The sequence below is a fragment of the Dipteris shenzhenensis genome, chromosome 4, assembly GCF_047967505.1.
Source record: "Dipteris shenzhenensis isolate YYH24624 ecotype China chromosome 4, Dip_SZ_1.0, whole genome shotgun sequence".
NCBI classification, from domain to species: Eukaryota; Viridiplantae; Streptophyta; class Polypodiopsida; order Gleicheniales; family Dipteridaceae; genus Dipteris; species Dipteris shenzhenensis.
Window position 1 is genome coordinate 16,628,183 of NC_141599.1, and position 22,224 is coordinate 16,650,406.

At 44.4% G+C, this 22,224-nt stretch overlaps 1 protein-coding gene across 5 annotated transcripts in view; it reads right to left on the reverse strand.

Annotated features, from left to right (window-relative positions):
• Positions 1-789: 789 nt before the first annotated feature.
• The window catches only part of LOC147902522 (uncharacterized), a 49,770-nt gene continuing 28,335 nt past the window's right edge, over positions 790-22,224 (reverse strand). The window contains exons 4-10 of one of the 5 annotated variants that reach the window (XM_087373294.1): positions 12,356-12,564; positions 7,675-7,793; positions 7,468-7,584; positions 7,164-7,239; positions 6,799-6,952; positions 1,568-1,731; positions 790-1,310 (exon numbers count right to left, since the gene is read on the reverse strand). In XM_087373294.1, coding sequence (XP_087229420.1) covers positions 1,579-1,731; positions 6,799-6,952; positions 7,164-7,239; positions 7,468-7,584; positions 7,675-7,793; positions 12,356-12,564 — 828 coding nt within the window. In that variant the 3' untranslated portion in view covers positions 790-1,310; positions 1,568-1,578. Of the gene's footprint in view, positions 1,351-1,567; positions 1,745-6,798; positions 6,953-7,163; positions 7,240-7,467; positions 7,585-7,674; positions 7,794-12,355; positions 12,565-22,224 lie in introns of those variants that run through there. The other 4 variants (XM_087373293.1, XM_087373295.1, XR_015540859.1 and 1 more) reach the window with 4 other exon arrangements.

The following is a 22,224-nucleotide window of genomic DNA, read 5'->3' on the forward strand; positions in this document are numbered from 1 at the left end:
GATCTTTACCATCATAGATGTCAACCTTGATAGTAGTACGCCACATGCCAAAAATCATCATGACGAGGTAGGCAGAAGTGTGTGATGGATGACAAGGGATTCAAAGTGTGTGCATGGAAATAAGGAAAGATTTGTCATCATAAGGCCGATATACATCATATGTCAAAATTCAGGCAGCAGATGTGGATGTAGACCCGGCAGGTTCATGTATGTGACATGGTAAGTATATTAATGAGATCATGTATGATTGACTCTATATCGCAATGCTTGCAAGGTGGCCCACACAATTAATGGAGTTCTCATATGCCAAGGTCGTTGACCTTGCGACTATACTTGGAGACCTTCCCTATGAACTCATGTATGTGTTATAATGCGCTGGACTTGCAACGAGTGTATCCGTGGACCTCATAATCATATCTATTGCATGATCATATGCACCTATGAACAAAAAGATGTGCCTTTCTTATAAAACTGCAATAAATCAACCGTTCGCAATACCATTCTCATGGAGAAATTTATCTAAGGCTCAGCCAAGAACACGCAAATGGATCTTGATTAAAATCAAGATAGAGAGTTAATCATGCCATGGAGCTACACGTGAAGCCTTTCAGGGACCTAGGCCATGAAAAAAAACTTTATCACAGTAAATGTAAGCTAAGTATGACAAGGAACTATACCATTAACACACAGGTTGGCCACAAAAAATGTAACCATGGCTATGAAATTGGGGAAAACATGGAGCCATGCCCAGGATCATGCCTTTAATTTCTACCTATGGTTATGGGATAAACAACCATTTCGTCAGATTTCAATATGCACAGCAAGATGGCGCAGACAAAAATTGTGGAGGAAATGCACTTGCCTAATTCAAGGATGGGTCTGTGTGAAGTACAGCCCACTTATTTCTAACCAACTTAATTTCTGCAGGAATTTAATAACGTAGCTAGGACCAGTACATTATGCTCCTTGGTGGAGTAAATGCATTAAATACCTAAGAGAGACTTGGTACCCAAATCTATATAATGAAATAGAACAAGAATAATGTGGTTGATCTCCCTCTGAGCTGAGAAATAGCTTCTAATGATACTTGAATCTTGCTTTCCCTGCTCCATCAATATAATGGCTCTGATCCAAGACCACTGGCAGTTAAAACAGAACTCCTTGTCACCCCAAAGTGCTCATTGCAATCTGATATTACATCCACCCCCGGTTATAGTAGCCTGCATCCAATCATTAAGCTGACCAGACATGCCCTGTGTCTCTCCCTTGCCAAACCACACAAGACTTTAGAGGTACCAATCCATGCATTCCTCTCAGCAACACAGGGTGGCCGAAAGGAGGGAACATGCCCTATCAAAACATGAATATATAAGGCTCCATTATTGAGGCAAGAATTTCATAAAATATATCAATTTTTATAATTTTTGGATAGGCACATATGCCAGAACAACAGAGGAAAAAGGCCGACGCTATAAATCAGGGAGAGGCACGTTGAAGACTAATTTCAACTTTAAGATCGAAGTTGTAAAATATTTTCTAGAATGACACTTCTGTTTATGTGTTGTACCTGGTCATTTTTCACATCCTTTTCAACCTGTGCTGAGCCAATGCCTCTCTACAAAGCACAGAAGACATTGTCCACAAATCCCCTGCCAATCCTTGGTCATCTGATAGTGCAGAAGAAGGCACAGTCCACCCATTCCCTCCAAAAAAATACTTACCGGATACACTCTGCATGGACAAGCTGAAGAAATGATACTTCCACATGAATCGAAAGTCCACCAATACTTCCACACGATTTGAAAATCTACTAGAAAGATGAGTAAGTAAAAATGAAGCAAGCCAACAGAGCTGACAGAAGTTCAGAATAAGACTAATGCAGTAAAGCTTCTACAAGATAATGATGACGGCAAAAATCTAAAGCTAACATGTAAATAAATAATTATGCCTATCGCTGAACAAGAGGGGAGGAAGGGGAAGAGGAAGGAGAGAGAGACAGAGAGAGGAGAGAGAGATTTGCAAAAGACCAAAAAAGGCCTCAAGCTTGTACACCCCATATAGGCGGACAGGAGTTGTCTAGCAAACCTCTATGATATGTAGCACAAGGTAAATATATGGGGGGAAATATCTTTTGAGGCTGACAATGTCAATGACCTGGGCTAGGATCTTTGGTGCCTGCCATTCCTCTGAAACATGTCTCAGATCTGCATCCATTGACTCTGGTCTGCTCGATGGCCATGAGGTAATCTGGTGGCATGGGGCACGTAGACTCGGTCCTGGATCTGCTATTGAGTGATCCGATCTATGAGTGAGCTTGGCTAGCATAGAATCTTGCTGTCTCTGGAGCATCTCCGCAATTAGTCTCCGTCGCCTCCTAGCACACTCTGCGGCTCTCACTCAAGGGCATCGTGAAGCAGCCTGGCACTCTGCAAAACTGCAATGGGGGCACCTTAGATGGATGTTTGCTCCTTGGCCCTGTATCGATCCTTGTGCAACTCTAACATTATGGATGGAAGGTGTGATATCATCTACATCCTGCAAGCTATCTAGGGGCAGGGTATAGAGGGTTGTAGGAAGACTACCAACAGGCGTGAGCACTTTTGCAAGGCTTGGCTTGCAGGCATCTCCTATATTTCACAGATCCAGGTATCTGCTGGTTCCCCCCTCCCCTTGGCTGTTGGTTCCCACCTTCAGGGGTACTCTAGGCATTGAGATTTACCCTGAGAGGCGGGCTGAAGGACAGCCAGCACTTCACCGATTGCTAAATTTATATCTTTCAAAGCTTCTAAAAAAAAATTATTTTCCTAGGGAAAGAAAAACCCTTTGCCACCTCAATAAGGGTGACGATATCTAACTGGAGTGGTTTTGTCTGAACAAAGCCTAACCCTCCATCCAGATGCCTACCCACTTGGCCTGCTCACTCGTGTATCTGAGATGCTAAGCCTTGGCTATTTGATGGCCTACCCTGAAGGCTAGATGTGTAAGCAGGGTCTCTTGCTTTGTCGACAGGAACTATAATGTTCGACGGACCAAGTTGTAGGAAAGCTTTTACAGGAGATTTTAGCTTGAAAATATATCTGAAGCTTCTCTCCTGCTCAACCCACTGCTCCCCCTGCCATAGCTTTCCCCCTCCTTCACCATTCTATCGACTCTACCCTCCCCGCCCTCTCTTTCTCCTCTATCCCGTCATTCTCTCCTGTCTTTTCTTCCCCACCTTTGCTGCTGGAAGCCGGTCCTCGCTGCTGGTTTTCTCCAGCCCGTTTGGCTGGACCATTGGTGCCTGTGTGTGTGGACGAGGCTCCAACAGTCAGCCCATCCCTTTCTTGCAGGTCGCAACCCCTAGAACGGCTCATTTGCCACTGTTCGCAGCAGTTTTCTGAGCTCATTTGGGCCTGGAGTATTGCGCAATTGGTAGTGCCTCTTCCTGGCTGGTCGTTTGCTTCTTCGATCTTTGGGATGGCCTAGTTCTTGGTTCGCAGAAGCCGCCTAGCATTCAAAAGGCTGTTTGCTGCCTTTTGTGTAGCCAGCAGCTAGCTCTTGGGCTGCCTGCTTCCCAGGCATTTTGACTTTTCGCCAGCATAAAGTCTTAGAGGCAGCTTTCCTGCCCGAACCAGCGGCTGGCCTTTCCTTACGCCCCCCCCTCCTTTCATTTTTAGCAGCGGAGAATTTATTGCTTTGACTCAGAGAAATAAAAACTTGGTGGTGACCTTTGGTTTGTGCAGAGGGGCTCTCATAGCAGCACTCTCGACTCCCCAAGCCGTTAAGGTTCTCCTTTCTCTAACGAACAAGCAAGCAGTTCACTCACTTTAGGACAAAGCAGTGGTGGGCTGCCCCCCCCCCTTCGAGATCATTCTGAGTCGAAGATCTCCTGAAAGGCCAGGGGGATATGGCCATGCTCTCAAAAGCACATAAAGAAATCCTGGCACTTCTGCGAAGGTAGGGCCTTGAGGACCTCGCAAAGCTCCTCCTCCAAAAGGGCTCCTCTACCTGCCTGCTCATACTCAGAGAAACCACTACCTGTATAGGGGACAAATTTCCTTAGGGGACAAATTTCCTCTCAGGTTACCACAGGAGACGACTCCTCGATGTGGAATTGCCAATAAAAGTCTATGGTCATCTCTAGGAGGGCCATCTCCTTTGTAAGGTCTAGTGGGATCCGGGAGACTGATTTTGGCCAATCCACTTAGAGTGCGTGGAGAAGGTGGCCTTTTTTTCTACACGATGCACATAGGTCGACGTCTTCAGCATAAGGCGACGGCCTAGCCCCCCGACATTGGGCTGAGCAGCAAGTGCCCAGGAGGTCAGATCTATAATTTGGACACGTTTATGGTCCAATCCATGACCACGAAAATTCTCATATTTCTTCTAGATGGTTGCCCGCCAAGTTCTTCCCATTGGCCCATGGCTGGAGTAGATGGGTGTGGATGGCCGGTGTCCCCGGTGTAGAGAAAGAGTTCTCAAGACGATACTTCATTGCTTATCAAGCTGTTCTAGTGTACAGAGGATCTAGTTGAGAGCTCTTTGGATTGTGGCTCGGGTACGGAGTATTCAGAGGCATTTACCTTGGGGCATGGCAGCTTGGTTGACAGGGGGGAGGGGCATGCCTTCCAGATTGACGAGGTATCCCTTGTTTACAAGATCCAAATTGTCTTCTGTATTGAGCTACATGAGGCGATGCCACCGGCTCGGCATCATCCTCTTCCCTCTCGAGAGGACAGTGTATGGGAGACAATGGCTAGCATTATTGTGTGGAACATCTAGGTAGCTCGTTGCAACCTGGATGGGTGAGCACCATATTCCACACGCTGCCACTCTAGTTGCCATCTAGTAGAATATCATCTACACCCTGCACGCCTCATGGGGGCACATGACACCAGGATCCAAAGCGACTGCCGAAAGCATTTCTGCAATGCTTGGCCTACATGCATATATTACATATTCATGTCGCGAGGGATTGTCCCCCAACTTGGTTGTTGGCCCTTGTTCTAAAGATTCCTTAGGCAGTGAGCCGGATTCTCTCAAAACAGGCTAGTTCCCTTTAGCTTCCTTCCAGAGATTTGAAAGTCTGTTCGACATCATAATATTGTATAACATCTCAACATGGGTCTTTGGGGCATGGTAATTTCTTCTCTAGAGGTCTCATCCAAAACTGCTTGGGACTACTACTATATAGGGTTTTCGCTCGTGCCAGAGGAGAAACTATCGTTTCTTACACCTCACCAAGTGTTAGTATTCTCTGCGTGTCATGGTTCGCTTGCTTGGTTTCAGAGTGCCGGTGTTGCATCAGTGCCTTGCACTCGTGATCGTAACAACTATTCTGCGGAACACACCGCGATTGGGGTCCACATCAACTTGATTGTGTAATGAAAGGAATATTGTGCAGGATTTAGCTAGAGCTAGTGAGAGGTTTGGCTTTGGTGGACTGGTTATCTATGTCCTCCAAGTAGCCAACTGACTACAATATATTAGTTAGAGAATAGTCGAAGTCATATAGGGTAGGAATTGGTGGGATCAACTAGGGTAGAGCTAGGTGAAAGGGGATATGTGAATGGCTGGCTCTTGGCGTGAGTGGGGTGTATTGCAAGGCTAGAGATTTGTGATGTAAAAGTAGGAGACCTTATGAAACAGTCCACGATAATGTGGTCACCCCCATGAGGGTTGCTAGTATATAACTTGATCCTAACCATATGCCCAGGCCATTGTATATGACCAGCTTGTGCTCTGCGCACTTGTCCAGCAATTAGTGCCTATACAATGTGACTTGCTCATGTGTCTGTTGGGATATGTACTCAAAAACTATGCATGGCATTTGTCTATAGAATGGCCTCTGCTTGAAAATCCAAAAGCTTTGCTTGCATGATAATTGGCATTGAAATCTCCAAGCATAAAAATCTCCCCCATATTGCCCATATCTCTGAATGTCCATGTATGATGCCAATAAGGGTGATATCTATACTCTATCTGGAGAAACTCTGGCATATTCAAATGTCTCTATAGGAGATCAGCACACTACAAATGCACATCCATCCAAAGCCATGGTCGGCACTCAGTAAGGTCATTACTATGGGGTTGGGGATCAATGGCCCAATTCTTCCCCCGTCACCCAACCACTCTGATCCTCTTACACTTACGTGAATCCAAGGCTTTGTTGTTCCCTGGATCTATGTTCCTCGCTTTAACTCAACCCTGCCTGGCCTATGTTGTAGAAGACCGGGTAGGGATCACAAATGTAATTTCATGAAGAAGACTTTGAGCGGAATACCTATTCTAGAGAATTGGCTTCACCATCGAGGGCTGTCCACTACATTTAGGACCACTCTAAGCCCCTCCTTTCCTTTTTGAGAGATCCTTGCTTCACACAAGCAAAGTGTCACAACACGATACCCACGTTACGTTTAAAAAATCTTACAATAATATGGATTAAAGAACCCTACAGAAAGTGGCTTGCCGTATGGTTTTATTAAATGCTTGGGAACGCGGCATTTTTTCTATAGATAAAAATCTAGAGATCATCCATTGAAGTGGCTGGTTATAGATAATGTGCAGCTTGGGAGGTACATGATATTGGATGCAACTTTTTAATGGGTACTCCATGTAGTCACCCTCAACTTCTCCCCATTCTTTTTCATGATCCCTATTTCATCCACAATAATGAAGTTGCAAATGCAATGAGAGAACTACTTTGAGCTCACGCATCAAGAATGCATGGGATAACTTCGACCCCTAAGAAAAAAAACTTTTCAAAACTTTGCTAAAAGGCTATGCAATGAAAAATATTCATTGAGGTGGAAGTCCTACAGGAGAAGCAAGAGCCGCATCAACCACAGCCTTGCATCCAGTAGCTGGTGACTGCATGAGGCCTGTCATCTTGAGGCAGAAAATTATACTTGAAGCCAACCACCTGGGAAATTCTCTGAAAATTTCAGTGTGTACAATTCCTGGATCTGCAGCACTGTACAGAGAAATAACCAGCAAACGCATTTCAATTAGTAGAACAGAATTTGTGCACGTTGAGAATTAACTTTTTGAAGGAATCTTCTTGTAATCTTTCCCCAATAAGACTGCAAATACACATTATCCACCTCCTAATAGCATTTCTCAACAGACCCTTGAAGCATAAGGATATATACCAAACTCTATGTAATGTCTCACAAAACGCTTACATGGCAGTAATTTGAAATGAAGATGAACCACTGCTGAAGCGACGGTGCAGTTCGTAAGCAAACAATACCATAAACACTGCGATTGTACTATAAGATATTTCAGAAGACCAACTACAACTTTTACCATCCCTGTACCCTCATCATTTGTATTTGAAATGAAATAAGAAACCTTAAGTATGAATAGAACATCACCCAAGAAGCATGCTGCAAGAAGCATTCGTTTTAACCCAAACCTGTGCTTTTCCTTTAGAATCTTTGCACATTGAAGAAGCAAAAAAACAGATTCAATAAATAAGAAATATACATTTTGATGCTTCGTAAACATGGGCCATTTCATATACTGCAGCAGTCTCTCTGGATTTCAGCAGCATCTGTGTTTCCCATTTTTCAAGAAGTTGAAGAGGCATGTGAACACTGCGCACTGTACAGAGATGCAAACTTTCAAGTTCAATAATATGTATGCATTGCACTTAAGTGTCACAGAACAGAGTACGAATTAAAAAGTAGTTACCACATCGATGTGTGAAAGATCCCACGTTGACTATGCGAGAAGGATGAGAGTTATGTTGCATCAAAGGTAGTAGCAGCTCAGTAAGCATGAAATGACCCAAATAGTTGCTCGCAATCATGCTGCACCAGTAAAACATTGATTTAAGTTAAGAACACATACACACTAGTTCTTGCTTTGGTGATGGTCATTTTTCCCCACTAAAGGCTCAACACAAACCACAGGCCCAACTTAATACAGTTCTGTCAGACAACCATTGCTCTTCATCAAAAGGAAGGTACAACAGTATGCTTCTGCTATCCCTATTTCTGCCACGTGTGATACCCTAGACAATAGCATTATTCAACCAGGGTTGGATTGACCAGGAGACCCAAGTGCCAGTGACCAGGGACGTGAGTACCAGTGACCAGGAAACCCTAGTACCAATGACCACGACAGGAGCACCAGTGACGGAAGTAACGGAATACTAGTGTCAGTATGATCGGAGTACTACTGAGCATCAGAGTATTAGTGACCATACGATCTATGAATACACAGCTAGAGTATCGAGCAACCAGAACCGGGGTTCCAAGTGACCAAAGAACTCAGATACGAGCTTGAGGTCTTAGTGCTTACAGAGCAGGAACTATAGACCATGACATAGGCCACAAGCGTCTAACCAGGGCTACTGTGACCCCCGTTGGTCGGGCTCCGACTCTAAACAGGGAGGGGATGTCCCCAAGTGCGATATTTGTGTCAACGCTCTGTCTGAGCTATCGGGTCACAAGCTCCAGGTCACGGTCATGTCGAGGCCTCGTCTCGTGGGGGGTCCATGTGATCTGGCTGAAAAAACTCCGTGATAGAGCTCTGAGAGGGATCAGCCAAGGAAAAAGTCTACTCTTGTCTCCGTGCTGTCTCCGTGCTCGCAGTATTCTCTCGCGGTGTCCAAGTACCTCATGAATGAAACCTGCCAAACATCACTGGTCTGGGTAGGAGAGAATCGGGCCAAAATCCCATAGCTATCTCTGAAGAGGTAGTAGAAACGCCCTCGGATCTCATATTAAACATGACATCTGAAGATGAAGTGCTCCTCTGTCTCAACCTCCTGCATGTCACACAATGTGCATACGCGCCTCTCCCTGGGTAGTCGCTCTACTCTTCCGCTCTCGATACGAAGTCAGTGTGAAGAGACTCGGAACTGTTATCTCTGTAGAAGCTAAGCTTCACTAGGAGTTCACTCGGTCCCAACCAGGTCCAAAATGTGTGTAGCTATAAAAGATCCTCACGGACAACCTAGTTGATCTCGTGTGATAGGAGGGAAGAAAACCGAGCATCCATGCTTTACTGGAAGGGAGGTAGTCTATCCATGTGGAGCCCCAGTCACTCAAACCATCCCTCTGTGCGTGCATACTAGTACCTCTGGTCCCCTCCTACTGCAAGTGCCATAGAAGAGGACAGAGCTAGCCATGGTAGCCTGGTACGCCCAGAGGTGTAATCCCCATACTCCCTGACTCAGTACAGATACGTGATGACCTGAAATGCATCATCTAGTTGTAAAGAGAGTGATCCAAACTCAGCCTGAATGATCTGGTGAGGAGCGGATGGCTTACCACGAATCATCCGCGATAACATGAGAACCTGTAGCCGCTTCATACGAGCCCACTCTGTATCCGACAAGTCTGCCCCCTGACATGGGCTGCCGTACATCCCCGCTGGGCGGACCAAGGAGTCAAAAAGCAGCCCCTTGGTACGTGGAACCTGAAAGTGCAAGTGGAAGCACTACCTTTCTAGTCTGACCAATGAAGCATATCCTCTCCTGAAGCATGCCTGCATCGTGGGTCTCATAGTGAAGATGTGGCCATCAAATCATGAGACTCACAAAAGGACCGTAGTGCGTCAAGGTCTCTTGGAGCCCCTCTACTGAGGAAGACAAGAGGGCCATGTCATCTGCGTAAAGCAATATCCGGATCAACGCACCCGCAAGACAGCAGCTTACCCCCCCTGTGTCTGCATCACTGTCTCAAGCTCGTCAATGTAGAGGCCAAACAAGGTAGGTGATAATGGACATCCTTGTTTGACCCCGATAGTGCTCATGATCTTGTCTGTCCACCCAGATCTCTTCCTAAAACTCTCTCGTAAAGTGACATGACAGCCCAAATGATCTCCTAGTCATAACCCAAATCCTGTAGGCGCCGTATGAGGTGGGCTCTCGGAACCGTGTCAAATGCCTTGCGGCGTGAGAATGTGGTCCTGGTTCCATGATCACTCCGGAATCCGGCTTGTCCTGCTGCTTCAAGTCCTCGACACTCCGCAGATCTGCTAACCTCGGAATCAAGTACTGATGCATAAACCTTGGACATGACATGTCCAATCATAATGGTCCTGTAGTTCTCCAGGCTCATGAGATCCCCTGCCTTGTGGAAGGGTGAGATAGTGTTTATAGTCCAAGTGCGTGGAACCCCAAACAAATAGCTTCATTAAAGAGCTTTGCTAAGATTGGGGCTAGGAGGTTAATCCCATATGCAACTAACTCCATGATCCTTCGCTCATCCATTATGAAGTTTCATTATGGCATCCTTTACCTCTCCCCTAGTGAAGAGGGTGCAGCGTGGCATATGTGAGAGGTAAGGAACTGGGTGATTTGGGATGTCATAAAGTATGCGTGCATAATCAAACCAGACTTAAGTGTAAATAAGTGGTGAGGGGGACCGTCCCTCTAGAAATCTCTGCCAAAAGTCCTTAGAGTTGTTACTAAATAAAATGTTCAGTAGCTCCTTCTCGTTCCAATGAACGAAGTCTGGTTTCTTTCTGTGTACCAATCTACGGTACTCGTGTTAGCGTCTCTGGTTTGCTTCGAAGACTGTTTTTTTTTTTGAATCTGAGCTGACCGCGTAAAGCCTTACACTCATCATCGTACCATGCTATTACAGGGTATGGTTGTAGGGGATGGTGGGCAGGTGGAGCGGGTGGTGTGGGGGAAAGCGTGAAGGGCAGCCTCGTGTAGTGAGCGGGTGACCAGGGCAACACGATCCTCTAAAAGGGGTATAAAGTCAATATAAGCGAGAAGTATGTACAGACGGCCAGAGTAAGTATGTGAATGATCGCGGTTAAAGCGTATATCATGGTAGGTGGAGTAAGAACTCAGTGGGGTGGAAGGTGCTGTGCGACGGGGAGTGGAGATGCTAAAGAAAAGATAGGTATAATCAGCTCCTGGAGGGAGAGGTGCTACGGTGAAGTCACTGATGCGAGATGTGAAGGCAGGGGATCCCATGATGTAATCAACAACGGTGGAGCCTCCCCCATGTGGTAAGCACGTGAAACCACCTGAGGCGGGCCATCTGTCAAGACCATTCCCAGCTGTCCATTTGCCGGAATCCGGATCCAAAGAAACCTGGAATGTGCATCTCTCTGCTCTACTGAAATGGTCCCCACAAGTGTGGACCTGAAAAGGACTGCAACTCCACCTGAACCTCGAACTCCCCCTGTATCCCTCGTCTCATCTCTATAGGCAGACTCCCAGGTACATCCGCTAACTACTAGAAGTGGGCTGAAGTCGAAAGTGAGGATGTAGAGGGAGCTGAGAGTAGAAGTGGAACTAAGACTGAAGCAAGGGCTGAAGTCAAAGTAGAGATAGAGGGAGCTGAGGCTGGAGCTGAGACTGAAGCGGGGGCTGAAGCCGAAGTAGAGATGGATGCTGAAGCTGAGGCTGAGGTGGGTCCCTGGTATTGATTTCGTGCACAACGTCCAACCCAAAGCCCCTTCAAAGAGGTCGTCTTGGGGACTAATCTCTATACCATCAAAGAGATCATCTAGTGTATTGGGGTCAGCTTGATAGCACTGTTTGTGAATTTTCTCTTATTCTGTCCTTCATGTCCACACTACACCAAGCTAGCTTATCATTGTTCTGGTTCTCACAAGCATTTGTGTTGTTTTGGTTCTCACAAGTATTTGTGAAGGACTTCTCTTTGTGCTCCATTCATCTTTCTATTCCATTCCACGAAGTTGCACCATCAGCTCCAGGACAGTGTGGGGAGGAGGAGGAGCTAGCTGCTCCTCGGGCAGTCTAGATTACCAAGAGAGGATTGCGGAGGTCACCCACGACATGGAGAGCACCTAGAGCACACTCGATCGAGGTTCGTCCTATCACAGCTTTCCTCAGAGGGGTCCCGAGACGAGGGGTCACCCTGAACATAGCTCAGCGGATTTAGAGATCACAGAGACCATGCCCCCCTCCGGCACCGCAGCATGAGACACTCAAACAGACTCAGACTCGAGACACTTTCACCACTCATAGACGAGCCACCACAGTGCCGGGTTTTGGCTTCTGAGTCCAGTTTCCGTTCCAATTCTCAGCCTTCTCCCGATGGCAAATAGCACATGATATGATATGATATGATGATGTTATGATATGATATATTTTTTGTACTTGATTTTGCTTGATCCATTGAGCTCTGTATATTTCAGCACAGTACTCAGCAAAGGGTCTTAGCCCGCCCTTTGCCTCAGCCCTTTGTAGCTTGTATGAGTTTTTCCCTTTGGTGTCACTTTGTCTTACAGGCCCACAAGACCTCTCGTCAAAGTTTCTCTCTCTCTCTCTCTCTCTCTCGCGATGTGTATGCAAAATGCACGTGGGTTCTTTAATCCCAAACATCTTGAAATCAATGAATAAGAAAGAAAGACAAAAATGAAAGATATGAGAGCATACTAGTCGCATCCCTCTTTAGTTTTTCTTTGAGTAGCTGCAAGTACACCAGCATTGTTAATCAATAGTTGTAGTGAAGTAGGCCCATCTGACGCTTTTAATAGCTCTTCAATACCCTCTTTAAATTCCAAAATTGAGATAATAGAGGTCAAGTCAATCGTCATGGCTTTAACTAGAACTTTCTTGTGTCGAAGCTTAAATTCTTCAACCACCTGTAAGAAAAATTCATATTACTTGAAGATGTGAGAGTTTTTAAATAACAATATGAAGAGTGCAACAAGAATGTACAAAAGTAAGAACAAATCTACGATTCCCCACCTCTTCAACTTCCCGTTCCTTACACCACTTTGCTCTCCCACTTGTCGGCTACTCCTCGCTCATCCCTTCCTCCCTCTCATCTCTTCCTTGTAGGATGTTCATTGCCACTGGCTGAAGCACATGATTGTTCCCCCCCTTTCTTCTCTTTCAATCTCATTTTTTAATCCATTCTTGTCGCATTGCTCCACCCCCCCTTCCCCCACACCCGTCCTAAATAGTCCTTCTCCTCGGCTCCTCTCTCCTCCTCTCCCTTGTCTCCAAGAAAGGACAATTTTACAATGGTGAGTTTTTTCACTTTTCACAACTTAGTCTATATAAAAACTCTCTTTGTATTTCAGTTGATGTAGCTCATGGGGTACAAGAGTGGTAAGATGATCTAGTCTTCTTCTTTAGGATAAAGGCCCTTTAGAGGGTCATTAAGATCTAACTTCTAGAGCTATCAGTTGAGTTGAAAGACCATTCTAAGGATGAAACCACTTGGGAGAGAGTGAATTCTCTTTGACGCCAATTCTCAAAGTTTATCTCCCCAACTTCTGACTAGGGAGAAGAAGGTTATGTCCATGCTTGGACATAACATGGCTGGAGGTCAAGTGGTCTAAAGGCCTGGATCTTATCCTTGGGCAAGCTAGGACATATGGTACCTTTGGTACACTATAATTCAGGGCAGTCCTAGTGTAAAGACAATTAGGACACCCTATCCTATAGAAGTGAGAGATTTAGGCTCATTTGGAGCATCTCTGGGGCTTTCCAAGAGCAATTGCTACCCATGCATGGATAGAGCTACGTGGTATGGGACATGTAGTCTTACTTGGGAGAACATGCCTAAGGTTTCATAATCTCTAGCTCGGGGGTGATCCTGTGAGGATCTACGGTTGAATGGTTAACTACTAGCCACACCTTATACGGTTTTCTTTTGACTAAAGCATCACTCAAGGTGAGAATCGAGTAGGATTGAGTAAGAGGCATGAGGAAGAGTTGATAGTTCATACAAGTATAAGAGAATAGAGGCAAGACAAAAAGATGTGTACATCAACTCAAACGCTGATGTGAAAAAAAAAAGAAACACAAGACTATCCTCAGAGAAACTCAAAATGACTCAATACTTCATCGCTGACCCCCATACAATCATATCCACTTCTTCAGAATCCAACTCTAGAGGCAAAGTCGTATTTTCAGGACTTCTTCGGGATTAGTACTGTAATATGGTAGCTCTTAAGGTAGAGCCTATGCACCGACTTTCAGAGCGGGTATCCAGAGCACACAAGAGACAAGTCGACCTCCCACATAATCCGACTAGAACACACCCAGACTCTTTGAAAGAGGGGAGAGACTACACAGCCCAAAACAAACTGAATTTAGAACTGCACTTTTCCCCAAAAAAAATCTCAGAAAGCAGTCAACCTCAAACACTATGAACCCACAGCCCAGTGCTCGATGGCCAACACGACTCCCAAGGCCACAAGCTATTCAAAAGAAGAACTGGCCGATACCATCATCTGAAAAACTGCAGGTTTATTCACCGTACAAGCAGCCGTACAATCATACGTACGACAGCAGGTCCGTATAACCATTTAGTAATCCGTACAGTCTGCATTAAATGTCGACCACCTTCCGTACAGCTCGTAGAAGCCACTTTTGATGACCCGTACGTGCCTGTTCAACCTACGATCAAGGCACCGTACTACCAGCCCGTACTGATCGACGAAAACACCTCCGTACAATCTCGTACTGTAGCCCGTACAAAACCTGTACTTCAGTCCATACCACCCGTACGGTTCTTTCCATCCCTCAACCCACGCACATTACCCGATGCAAGGCTGCCCCTCGTTCTCAAAGCTCCCTTCTCATCACGTAGAAGCCCATATTTTCATAGGCGCTCAGCCCTTCGTCTATGCACACAGCTTTTCGTACAGCCCGTCGTCCCTCACCAACTCCTCCTTTTCTCCTTTTTCTGCAAGCTCCCAGACTCCACGTACCATGCTCACTCATCAACCAGAAGCTTCCCTCGTCTATTACGTAGCCACATGTATGAGCACGATGCCTTCTCAGTCTGTCCAGCCACCTCAGCCTAATCTGCCACCTCACTAGTGACTTTTCACCACTCTCAAGACATTTCCCCCAAATCACATTAAATGCACATTTTGGACCTTTAGTCACACAATTCCTACACACATTAGCATGCACATTAAAGCTTGCATGCTTCCCCATATACACATATGAAAAGCCCCTTGACATGGGCACCAAAACACATCAAATTCCCGTAACATGCAAAACCACAGTGACTTATGAATTTTTTAAAAAAAAACCCGTCATGACTTGACTTTACATGGCCCCAAAAACATTTCACTTGACCACACACTGGATACCCTTGCTCTGGAAGTCTGATACAACCACATTGCATTTCATCATCTCCCTGATAAGTCCCTGCAAAAAGCTTTTAGTCTTTCAAGTTCAAAATAAAAGTGTCTTTTACATGTGCAGCCAGTTACATTGGCTTATTCACACACAACCCGCAAATTAACACTATCATGTGTTCAGTGTCTACCCTCATGCACAATCTATGTGGAGAAAAATATATACAGATTTTATCCTATCATATTAGCCCAACCAAAAAGCTGCAAACATTCATGTTTGACAGCTTGAAGCCAACATAAGCTGTACTGCAGCAAGTATATCTTCAGTCATAGGTTCACAGATTGTATCTTCTTCCATCACGATCGGCCCACATGTTGACACTTGCATTATTCTTATCACATACTTCTTCAACCGGTACCCATTCACTCGATTGGTGTGCAAACTTCCATCCAAATCACTCAACTGATATGATCCATTTGAATACTTCTTAAACACACTGAAAGGACCCGCCCACTTTGTAACAAATTTAGTCTTGAAAGTACTATCCAGTTTACTGTCATATCTTAATACCAAGTCTCCTTCTTTGATGTTCTTATCCTTATACTTCAAATTAGCTTTCATTTGATTCTTTTCTTGAGTCTGAGCATAGTGTTCAACTGCTTTCATTCTATCAAGCTGAGCTTCCTGTAGTTCAACCAACCTTCTTTCATACTCGGTGTTAGGTTCTTCATCCATTTTCATGAGCAACTTCAGAGCTGGAATTTCTACTTCCAATGGCAACAAAGCCTCTTTTCCATATACAAGATGAAAAGGAGAAAACTGTGTACCTTCCTTGACTGCTATTCGGTAAGCCCACAGTGCTTGTGGTACAACTTGATCCCAGCTTTTCCCATACATCTTCATGATCTTACTCATCATATTAATCAACTCTCCGTTGAAATATTCATTCTTACTGTTACATTGAGGATAATAGGGAGTAGCATATCTATGCTTAATTCTGAGCTTATCACACAACAAGTCAACCAGCTCACTCCTAAATCCAGGCCCTTTATCACTTACCAATTCCAGAGGCATTCCAAATCTACAACATATATCTTCATATATGAACTTGCTCACTTGTTTAGCATTGACTGAAGCAACTGCCCGTGCTTCTGCCCATCTCGAAAGATACTCTACCGCAGTGAGAATGTAACACTTACCTCCTGAAGTCATGGGAAGTGGACCGATTGCATCAATTCCCCACTTCTCGAATATGTTGTATGCTATGATGAGATTTCTCAGCTCTGGATGTAATACTCTTCTTCCCATCTGTTGGCATTGTAAACAGGATCTGCACCAATGCTTTATATCTCTCTGTAGAGAGGGCCAAATATACCCTTCCATTAGTATCTTTCTTAGCATTGTCTTGAATGCGAAATGTCCGCCACAAATCCTCTCATGATTTGCCTCAAGCACATGCATGATCTCAGCTTGCCAAGGGATTCTTCTCAAGACTAAATCTGCACCCTTCATATATAAAACATCGTCAATAAGACAATAAGGCTCACAAGTTTTAACAAATCTATACCTCTTTTCTTTCGGAACCTCTTCTGGCACTTTTCCTGTGAGCAAGAAAGTCTCCACATTCGAAAGATACTCTCTCCCTCTGTACAAAGGTTCTTGAACTTTTATTACACACCCCTGAACATTTTCCTCTCTACTAGCAGCATCATGTGCCTCATGATTCAAGTTTCTATCCACATGCTGTAACAACCATGCATCAAAGTGTCTGAGTAACTTTTTAACAATACTAACCCAATTCTTTAAATGTTCATGCTTTATCTTCCATACCCCCAGAATCTGTTTTACAACCAGCATTGAATCACCTTTTATGATCAGTCTTTTTATTCCCATCTTCAAACATGATTGCAAACCTTCAGCTAAAGCAGCATATTCAGCTTCATTATTACTGCTTACCTTCAAGGGAAAACCTGATTTTCGGATTCCCTTACCATCAAGATCATAGACAACCATTCCACCAGTTGCTTTGTCAATACTCTTCCTGTAAGAACCATCAAAGAACAAGGTATAGCTGTTTTCTAAACTTTTTTCCTGCACTCTTTCAATATGATCTTCCACTTCCTTGACTAAAATAGGAGTATCTTTGTAAGTAAGCAAATCTGCCAGGGTTGCTCTGGTTGAGTTCTCTACCAGGAAAGTAAAAGTATATTCCTGCAATTCTGTTACCCATCTCACCATACTTCGTGAAAAATTAATACCATTCACAAGTTGTGGCAACAGAGTACAACTGGTAAGTACCACGAAAGAATGAGGCAGTAAATAATTCCGAAATCTTCTACATGCAAATACAAAGCTGGCTAATACCAATTCAGCAGCTGAATACTTCTTCTCTGCTTCACTTTTTACCCTGCTAGCAAAAAACACAGGCCTCATATACCTTGATTGCTCTCCCTGCTGCAATAAAATGGCTCCCAATGCATCCGGCCCCACTGAAGGATTGACATAGAAAGTCTTATCGAAATCAGGAGCTTTAACACTTGACACCCTTCCAACAATCTCTTTGACTGCTTCAAAAACCTCTCCACATTCACTTGTCCATTGCAAAGGCACCTTCTTCACTGCTTGTTGTAATGGATACAAAACTTGAGAAAGCATAGAAATGAATCTGGAAACATACTTCACCTTTTGCAAGAAAGTATGCAACTGCCTTGTTTCTGTTGGAGGTGCTAGAGTAACCAGTGCTTTGATCTTCTCAGGGTCTGGCTCTATTCCATTTTCAGAAACAACATGACCCAATACTTTAATATTTGGCCGTGCCAACTTACATTTTTTGGGATTAAGCTGTCCTCCACTATCATCAATTCTCCCAAGTACTTGATCCAGTTTGGAACAATGATCCTTCCGATCACTAAAAATACAAATATCATCAATAAAAGCCTTGCAAAATTTATCAAGAAAGGGGCAAGTACCTCATTTGTGTTCTCCTGATAATGCGAGGGAGCATTCTTCAAACCAAAAGGCATCTTCTTATAAGAAAGGCAGCCCCAGGGAGTAATAAAAGTTGTCTTTGTCTGGTCTTCAGGAGCAATTGCAATCTGAAAATAGCCCGAATACCCATCACATAAACTATACATCTCATGTCCGGCTATCTTATCCAGTATGTCATCCACATGTGGGAGAGGATAGTGATTACTCTTCGTCATAGCATTCAACAGTTTGTAATTGACACATACTCTCCATCGTCCATCTTTCTTGGGTACGATAACCACAGGGCTGGCCCAGTCAGAGTGTACAATGGGAAAAATTATATCAGCCTTAAGCAACTTGACCACCTCCTCTCGAAGTACTCTCACTTGCTCAGGACTCAATCTTTTCATTTTCTGAAATACCGGCCTTGCATCTTCTTTTAATTCAATCTTCAAAGGCTTCCCTTTAAACCCTCTAATCTCTTCATACGATGTGATAAATAAATGGGGATACCTGCGCAACATGGCTGAATACTCTTCCTTTTCTTTCAGAGTAAGATCTGGATTAATCATTTGCTGTACTAATTCCTGTGTTGGGACACGTGCCTCTTTAGATTGCATAAACTCCTCCATTGTTTCAAATCTGTCCTCTTCTAACTGATGTACAGTTTCAGCCTGCTCCCTTGTATCCAGAAAGTTCACTCCCTCAATAAAACCTGGGCTTCATCACTGTCAGAAGTAATACTACTTTCTTCTTCACTCGTGGTCTCACTCTGCTTTTCTTCTTCTTCGATTGGGCTTGATATCTCAGCATAACTCACCATATCAAAACTGAACTTTTTACCATTAGATGTATATATTGAGATTATTCCCTTTTGAATAGCTCCCACTTTCCTCAACCAAGGTCTGCCTAAAATGAGAGGGTAAGCACCCATACCTGCTGGCATAACATGACAATCTATTCTGCAATGCACATTGAAGACTTCCACATCCAAATCCTTCACTACCCCCAAACTCTTCACTCTGGCGTGGTTGGCCATTCTTATTCGGAAGTGAGAAGGATCAGTAACCTCCAAACCCAACCTCTCAACACAAGATTGAGTCATCACACATATCTGGGCACCTCCATCAATGTATGCCTCTCCAAGCTCATATCCTTTATGCCATGCCTCCACCGAAGGGCAAATATCTAGAAGCTCCGAAATAGACATAATATTTTTTGCTACTTTATGCACAACTCTCTTCTTACCTGGATTTACAGCTTTCCACCATTCTCTCTTCAGCCTTGGACAAAGCCCAACCATCTGTGCAAAAGTAATATCCACCTTTCTGTTAGACAAATCAGCAATCAAGTCATATTCAGCCTGCTCCTTCCCCAAGGGATAATCAGCTGTTTTGTATTTCTGTCTGGGCTTCCTCACCTTTTTCCTCTGGTAAGTAACAACATCTTCAACCTGCTTACTCTTTTTAACACTTGGCTCTCCTTCTTCATCCCTGTCTCTCTTCCCAAGAGGCAAAACATCCAAATCACTCTCTTCCAATCCAAGCACGCTGACAAACTGGCCTTTCCCCTTATCTTCAAAGGGAACCTTCTTTACTCCGTTACTACTTGAAGGTCCAGGCTCTTTTATCTCCACTCCATGATCAGTTGACCTATCATTTAAATTTGAAGGAAGTGGGTACACATCACCGCCAACTCTGGGAGGCTTATCACATTGAGTACTATAATGTCCCCAATCTAGAATATTGAAGCATTGCACATACGGAGCGTACACTCCTCGTCCTCTCCCGCCTTGCAAAGGTGCTTGAACACTTGAATTGGATGCATTACCAGCTCCTCTACCACCTGGAGTGCGACCTCGTCCTCTTCCTGCCATAAGGTTTAAGCTGAGATTCTTCATTAATTCAGCCATTTCATGAATTTCATCCTTCATTGATCCCTCTTTCTTTTCTTCTGGCCTCACTGGCTCAATTACATTCTGCACAGGCATCTCCGTAACAAAAGGAACAACGGGCACGCCATACTCCAACTGAATCATCCTTCTTTGCTTCCTCTCTTTCTCCTTAGCCACTCTCAGGGCTTCCTCAAAAGTTGGCAGGTCCTTCACCTCAACCTTCACCCGTATCTCAGGCTTTAATCCTGCAATAAATCTATCCTTCTTTATGACACGAGGTGGTACTTCTGGCAAAAGAATTGCCTGCCATTTATTCCACATGATCATAAATCTACTCACATAATCATCCACAGTTTGGTCTTTCCTTTGATACAAAGCACATAACTCCCTCCATACTCCATCTGCATCCCTGGTACATGCAAACCGTGTTAAAAAACCTCTTCTTACCTCTCCATAAGTGAGATTCCTGCGTTCTCCTTGCTCATTTTGAAAACTGGCCTGAAATTCCTGCAACCATGTACGAGCTTCCCCTACCAAGCAATAAGTCAAGATTTGCAACAACACTTCAGGTGCATTCCTGTCTTTAATAAGAGCAGTAAATTCCATGCTCTCAATGAACTTCTCAAGATCTTCATTGGGCAGACCATAAAATCTTGCAAAATCTTGAGCCATCTTCACTCTCTCTTAGCACTCTTTGACTTGGGTGGACTATCACTCACCAAAACAAAGACCGTCCCCAACAGGATCGCCAACACAATGATGTGAAAAAAAAAAGAAACACAAGACTATCCTTAGACAAACTCAAAATGACTCAATACTTCATCGCTGACCCCCATACAATCATATCCACTTCTTCAGAATCCAACTCTAGAGGCAAAGTCGTATTTTCAGGACTTCTTCGGGATTAGTACTGTAATATGGTAGCTCTTAAGGTAGAGCCTATGCACCGACTTTCAGAGCGGGTATCCAGAGCACACAAGAGACAAGTCGACCTCCCACATAATCCGACTAGAACACACCCAGACTCTTTGAAAGAGGGGAGAGACTACACAGCCCAAAACAAACTGAATTTAGAACTGCACTTTTTCCCAAAAAAAATCTCAGAAAGCAGTCAACCTCAAACACTACGAACCCACAGCCCAGTGCTCGATGGCCAACACGACTCCCAAGGCCACAAGCTATTCAAAAGAAGAACTGGCTGATACCTATTACCATCATCTGAAAAACTGCAGGTTTATTCACCGTACAAGCAGCCGTACAATCATACGTACGACAGCAGGTCCGTACAACCATTCAGTAATCCGTACAATCTGCATTAAATGTCGACCACGTTCCGTACAGCTCGTAGAAGCCACTTTTGATGAAACGTACGTGCCTGTTCAGCCTGCGATCAAGGCACCGTACTACCAGCCCGTACTGATCGACGAAAACACCTCCGTACAATCTCGTACTGTAGCCCGTACACAAAACCTGTACTTCAGTCCGTACCACCCGTACGGTTCTTTCCAGCCCTCAACCCACGCACATTACCCGATGCAAGGCTGCCCCTCGTTCTCAAAGCTCCCTTCTCATCACGTAGAAGCCCATATTTTCATAGGCGCTCAGCCCTTCGTCTATGCACACAGCTTTTCGTACAGCCCGTCGTCCCTCACCGACTCCTCCTTTTCTCCTTTTTCTGCAAGCTCCCAGACTCCACGTACCATGCTCACTCATCAACCAGAAGCTTCCCTCTTCTATTACGTAGCCACATGTATGAGCACGATGCCTTCTCAATCTGTCCAGCCACCTCAGCCTAATCTGCCACCTCACTAGTGACATTTCACCACTCTCAAGACATTTCCCCCAAATCACATTAAATGCACATTTTGGACCTTTAGTCACACAATTCCTACACACATTAGCATGCACATTAAAGCTTGCATGCTTCCCCATATACACATATGAAAAGCCCCTTGACATGGGCACCAAAATACATCAAATTCCCGCAACATGCAAAACCACAGTGACTTAGGAAATTTTTTTAAAAAAAACCCGTCATGACTTGGCTTTACATGGCCCCAAAAACATTTCACTTGACCACACACTGGATACCCTTGCTCTGGAAGTCTGATACAACCACATTGCATTTCATCATCTCCCTGATAAGTCCCTGCAAAAAGCTTTTAGTCTTTCAAGTTCAAAATAAAAGTGTCTTTTACATGTGCAGCCAGTTACATTGGCTTATTCACACACAACCCGCAAATTAACACTATCATGTGTTCAGTGTCTACCCTCATGCACCATCTATGTGGAGAAAAATATATACAGATTTTATCCTATCAACGCAAAGAGAGTTTTC